General features: G+C 55.0%; 1 protein-coding gene across 1 annotated transcript in view; it reads right to left on the bottom strand.

Moving 5' to 3' along the window:
- Positions 1–1,370: 1,370 nt before the first annotated feature.
- PLA2G4D (phospholipase A2 group IVD) overlaps positions 1,371–6,000 on the bottom strand; it is a 29,119-nt gene continuing 24,489 nt past the window's right edge. Inside the window, exons 14-20 of the mRNA XM_070404905.1 lie at positions 5,107–5,224; positions 4,581–4,718; positions 4,224–4,331; positions 3,903–4,094; positions 3,459–3,625; positions 2,662–2,848; positions 1,371–1,597 (exon numbers count right to left, since the gene is read on the bottom strand). Coding sequence (XP_070261006.1) covers positions 1,371–1,597; positions 2,662–2,848; positions 3,459–3,625; positions 3,903–4,094; positions 4,224–4,331; positions 4,581–4,718; positions 5,107–5,224 — 1,137 coding nt within the window. The remainder of the gene's footprint in view (positions 1,598–2,661; positions 2,849–3,458; positions 3,626–3,902; positions 4,095–4,223; positions 4,332–4,580; positions 4,719–5,106; positions 5,225–6,000) is intronic.

Below are 6,000 nucleotides of genomic sequence, written 5' to 3'. Positions count from 1 at the left end.
ATTATTGATGTTTCAATCTCTCCCGCTCCCTTCCTCTTTGAAATCAATAAAAATATATTCTAATATATATATATATATATATATATGTAGATTAAATTGGGCATCATCAAAATAAAAAACTGTGCTTCAAAGGACATCATCAACAAAGTAAAAAGCCTGGCCAGCGTGGCTCAGTTGTTGAGCATCGACCTATGAACCAAGAGGTCATGGTTCGATTCCCACTCAGGGCACATGCCCAGGTTGCGGGCTCGATCCCCAGTCGGGGGTGTGCAGGAGGCAGCCTATTGATGATTCTCTCTCATCATTGATGTTCCTATCTCTATCTCCCTCTCCCTTCCTCTCTGAAATCAATAAAAAAAGAAAAAAAAGTAAAAAGACAACCCACAGTCAGGGAGAAGAACTGAAAATCATACATTGGATCAGGGATTTCTATGTAGAATAGAAAAAGAACTCATAAAACTCAACAATAAAAAGACAAATACTCCAATTAAGGTAGGCAAAAGATTTAAATAGGCATTTCTCTAATGAAGATTGAACCTCGCTCAGCACGGCCAGTGGTGAACCTGAAGAGGGGCAGTGAAGGATTAAAGAAAACAGGCAAGAGAATATAGCTGGGACCAGGTGGGACACTGTTCTCAGATGGAGAGACAGTGACACAGCCTGCAAGCCAAGTCTTTATTTTATAGTCAGATTCCAAGAGGCAAAGCAAGAGCATGGTCAAGATGTTTACAATGTTCTCGTGAGTTTCGAATCTACTTAATTACATGCACCTGAGAACTCTATCAAGCTTTGTTTTGGCAGCACTTGCTGCATCTCCTGAAGTCTATATCACTCGGCCACCTGGGACCACAGGCTCGGACCATAAGGTCAAGCTTACAACCATAGCCTTTGGCTATAATTGTGCTGGGAGGGCTTTGCCCTCCAAGCTGGGACCTGCACGTGGCTTTGCCACTAAAGGATCGTGCCCTCTCATTAGCCTGAGGCTCGAACCTGTCCAAATGCTGTAGCTGCTCTCCACAAAGATATATAAAAGACCAATAATATGTGAAAAGATCTGCTGCCTGCTGCATCGAGCCCATAACCCTGGCAAATACCCTGATCGGGAATTGAACCGACCACTCTTGGGTGCATGGGACAAATGTCCAACCAACTGAAGCACACCAGTCAGGGCTGAAAAGATTCCTAACATCATTAGTCATTGGAGAAATGCATAGCAGACACCACTTCATACCCATTAGGAGTATTATAATAAAAAACACAGACAATAATAAGTATGGCAAAGATGTGGAAAAACTGGAACCCTCACTCAATGCTGACAGGAGTGTAAAATGTGGCAGCTGCTTTGGAAGACAAAGGTGTCTTGAGCAGCCTCAAGACTGTGCCCCTGGCAGCCTGGCCCCCAGGGTCTGGTGCTTCAGAACCATCTTCAGTGCCTGCAGGATGGTACCCTGGCTATTCTGCACATTGTAATCGCTGAGTTGCAGCAGGCGGTCAAAGTCTTCCTCCTTGTAGGTCATGTTGAACAGGGAGTAGGGTGAGGTGGTCCCAGTGAGATCCACCTGGCCGGCCGGTAGCTCTGCAGGGCTGCGCTGGATACCTGCTCGGGGGTAGGAGGGAATTAGGAGCAGCACTCAGAGGCCTCCACATCTGGGCACAGGGGTGGGCTGCTCCCCACTGAAGAGGCTCCTTGCTCCTCTATATCTTTTGCCCAGAAATATAAATGTGGGTAGAAAGATACTATTTTGAGATATAAAGAGTTTGCTGCTCCTCACATTTCCTTGTAGCATTCACGTCTTCCACTATTCAGGTAACCTCATATATCTATATCACCTTCAAGGGTAAACTGGAAACAGCCAGGACAACAAGGTCAAGTAGGTTAGTGAATGGATTCTTAATAATGATAGAAACAAGAGGCTGAAAACCAAAGGACGTTTGCTTTGCAAGGACCAGTATTTGCTGAGAGAAGAAGAGAACTCCAAGATGTGTGCTGAGCATGTTAAGAGTAAAGCTGGAAGGTCTGGAATTATGGTGGGAGGTAGAAAACCAGGAATAATGCACAAAGGCAGGAATTTGGTTTTCCCAGCAAAAGGAGAGAAAAGTCTGACCAGTTGGTAGAAGGCAAGGAAGGAAAGGAATGTGATAGGGTTTAGATTTCAGGGGTCCCGGACAGAGGCCTCACTCACTGAGAAAGAGGCCCAGCTCACTAGAGGCCGAGTGAAACCCCAGGGGGCTTAGGGGCCTCTGAGAGAGGGGGTCTGGGACCTCGCTTTCCTGGCGGTCTAGCCTGGGAAGCTTTTATGAACTCCTCCAACAACTTGGTGCCTGAGCGGCAGTGGAGCAGGCTGCAGATGGTGACAATGCAGGCGGCCTCCGGATGTGGGGATTCTTGGAACTCCACCCCACAAAGCAGGAGAGCTGGGGGCCCAGGTGTAGCTAGGGGAACTTGCTAGGCAAGGGGGTGGGGGGGTGCGCCACGAGAGCATGGGGTCATGACAAAGAGGACAGCAGCACAGTGACTTTGCAAACAGAGGGCACCTGCAGGGATGTGGGCATCTGCAACAGACACCAGGGCACTGCCATGTCCTCCCCCTCTGCTGGCCACAGGGGCACTGGGGAGGGCCCAAGGCTGCCAGGCTGTTATGGAGGCAGGGGCTGCCTCACCTGGGGCTGAGTGGTCCTTGAAAGAGGCATTGACCAATGGGAAGTGCAGCAGGACAGGGGCCTCGGGGCAGGTGGGGTCCGAGAAGAGATGGCACTCCTTGGGCTGGTGCTGGTCCTGTGGGCTGGGCTCCACGCGGGGGAACGGCAGCCCCAGGTCTCGGCAGTACACCTCAGTCTGCTGCAGCGTCTGGTTGGAGAGAGGGCCCCAGAGAGAACCAGCTACTTCCTGGTCAGCCAGGTCTGCGCTCTAGAAACGCTAGGATGGCTCCCGCCCAGACTGCCTGCCCAGTGTCCTGACTACTGGTTCCTGTTCATGGCCCCGTGACGCTCAGAGGGAGGCAAAGGATGCCATTGATCTGCATGCTGTTTGGTTAAAATCTTTAGTTGGGGTACCCCGCACCTCCGGACGATTTCGATTGCTCTTGCTGGGCTATTCAAGTCCCAGAGCCTAAAGGGCCTCAGGAGGGGACCCACTTCTGTGTCACAGCCTGCCCCCACTTCCCCAGGGTCCCAGGGAGGCTCTGGTGGGGTGGATATGGACGGGCCAGGGTCTCCTCCCAGCTGTGACCAGCTGTTCCTTTAGGGGCAGGCCTGGCATGCTTCCTCCCTGTCCACCTGTCCTGGGAGCCCAGCGCTCCAGCACCTCCACAGCCCTTTCCAACCAAGGACCTGGCAGGAGCATGTGGTCAGAGCCTCTCACCCCTCCCTCCCTTTGGGACACAGGTGGTCTGGGCCAGTGGTTCAGGGGCCCTGCTGCTCGCCCCAGGAGCTCAGTCCAGCTGAGCAACCAGAAGCACCTCAAAAGGCGAGGACGGGGAGTAGTCGAAGGAGAGTATGAGGTCCAGCCGGCGGCCTGGCCGGAACATAGAGGGAGAGCTGGTGTTGATGAAGTAGCCGGCATCCACCAGGCAGAGCTGGGGTTCCTGCGGGGTCAGCTGGCCAGGGGTGGAGTCTAGCTGGCTGTCTGATGGGGGAGGAGAGATCGTCAGGGGCAGCCACTCTGCCACGGATCACCCACTCACAACCCCCTCCTTCATATTGCATTTGCTCCCATGTCCCCTGCTTACCTCTGGTGTCACTCCCTGAATGCACGTGACACCTGCCCTTCCCATTACCTTCTCCAGGCCACACCCCAGAATTGGATGCTATGACCCCCAAGGCCTCTGCCAGTCCCAGCCACAGTCCAGCTCCACCTTGGAGTCTAACCTTGTTGCCCAAGGATACAGGGCAGTGGCCCTTACCTGCCCAGGTAGAGAACTCTTTCTGGTTGCGGTAGTCCTGGTGCAGCTGCAGGCCCTGGAGGAAGTTGGAGCTGTGCTGGCAGAGCGGCCTGCCTGTCAGGAAGCCCTTAAATGCCTGGGCCAGTGCTGTTCCGGGCTGCAGCCACAAGGCTTCCAGCCATGAGGAGGTCCTCAAGGAGGCAGGGGGCTCCTCTGGGCCCAGGGAAGCAGACATTGGTCCTGGCGATGCCTGGCCCTGCCTCCCTCTGACATCCTCCACCCCTGGCATCTGAAGGGGAGGCGATCTCATTCCAGGCTCCCCTTGCTGCCTCCTTTTCCTACCCAGGCTGCTGATCCTGTCCTCGATGTGTTGCTTCCAGGCATCACCAGAGCTGGTGAGGTCATACCAGACATCCAGCAAATTCAGGGAGAAAATGTTGCTCCAGATACCTGAAGACCAAACCCCATGAAAGGTCAGGCCCCGGCCTCAGCGCCCTGCCCGCCATGGCTTGGAAGCCAGTGGTCCCCACCCCTGGGAGCGGGTGGAAAATGAGAGGAGGGGCAGGCTGCCTCCGCAGTGCCTCTTCCCCACGCCCCGTGCGGCACCTCGCAGGGGCTCTGCCAGACCTGAGCACAGGAGTCACAGCCAGTCAAGGAGGTCGGGCACGGGCCTGGCCAGGGCCTTCAGGGGGACCTCACCTTCCAGGAAGCAGATCCGGGATTCGGGGAGCCTCCTCATCAGCTGCCCCATAAAGAACTTGGAGCCGAAGAGCTCAGACGGGACAAAGGCTCCGTACTTCAGGAATCCGACCTCATAGGGGGAGAACTCAACCCACTCTAAGGGGCAGGAGGGAGAGTGCGAATGAGGGGAGAATGGGCAGGGGGAGCCCCAGCTCTGATAGGAGTCTCAGATTCTGCCCCCAGCAGGCCCCAGCCTCCTCCCCGCCTGGCTGATTCCTGAGCTGACCACTACCCCACCCAGCCCCTTGACCACACCTTCACCACCATCACCACCATCACCACCACCCCGCCCACCTCCAGGCCGGCAAACGCCACTGTCCGGCTCCTCAGCCCACCAGAACCACCACCCTTCCTGAAGGCTGGGCCATCTATGCAGGAGCTTCCTGTTTGAATTCTCTGGGGACCCACAGGGTCCAGAGCAGCTGTCGGTGTGCGCACGTGTGTGTATGTGGGCGGGTGGAGTGGGCAGGACTGAGGACTGTACCCTTGAAGTCCAAAGTCTCCAGGTCATTCTCTTTGACATTGAGGCTCAAGTAGAGGGGCAGAGGGTTCTGGCCCTGCGTCAGCGCGGCTCTCTGTCCTGACAGCTTCTGATCCATCACCTGCGTGGGGGCACAGGGCCGGAGTGAGGTGAGGAGCACCCTAGAGGGGGCAACTCCGTCAGGACCGGGTGGGTGGGGACAGGCTGCGGGGGAGGAGGCAGCTCCCCATTAGGATTTGGGTGGAATGGGTCGCTGTACGCATTCAGTTACCACTCCTGCCCCGATGTTCTGACCAGCCCCACGCGCAGGGTCACCGTGTGGACTATGCGGGTTGTGCTCTGTGGCTCTCCAGAGAGTGCCACCCACAAGGGACCGCAGTGTCAGCAGTAACCCCGCCCCGCATCCTGTGGTTCCAGGGTGGAGTGGGTGTCGACCCTGACGCACAGACACAGAGGTGCACGTACACCTGTGCACACGTAATGTTGAGAAAGGACACTGGAATCCTCTCGTAGGTTGGAAGTCGAACTGGCAGGAAGATGAGGTGGGAAACTGAGGGGAGGACTGGAGATGACCTGCGTCAGGGCAGGCGGGGAGGTCGGAATGTTTTAGAGGTAGAATCACTACAACGTGGCCTGGTTGGATGTGGGGCATGAGGGGCAGGTAGGGGCCTGCTGGTCGCAGCTTCAGGAGCAGCGTGAAGTCCCTCAAGGTCTTTCCAAATGTAGAAGGTCACCCAGATTTTACAGTTCTCCTTATTTAACCTACGACGGAAGTGTGGTAGTGGTTAGAGCAGTGGTTCCCAACGTGGGGCACTTTGATTTTTAAGGGGGGCAATTCGAGAATGAGTTATTAACAGTGAATTTTTGGCATTTCGTATGGTTCTAGGGCCTCATATA

This window comes from Myotis yumanensis, unplaced genomic scaffold (assembly GCF_028538775.1).
Source record: "Myotis yumanensis isolate MYYU_CA2020_CCGP unplaced genomic scaffold, mMyoYum1.0.hap1 SCAF_1, whole genome shotgun sequence".
In the NCBI taxonomy this organism is placed as follows: domain Eukaryota; kingdom Metazoa; phylum Chordata; class Mammalia; order Chiroptera; family Vespertilionidae; genus Myotis; species Myotis yumanensis.
Note: the sequence above shows the minus strand (reverse complement) of the source record. Positions and strands in the feature narration are given on the sequence as shown.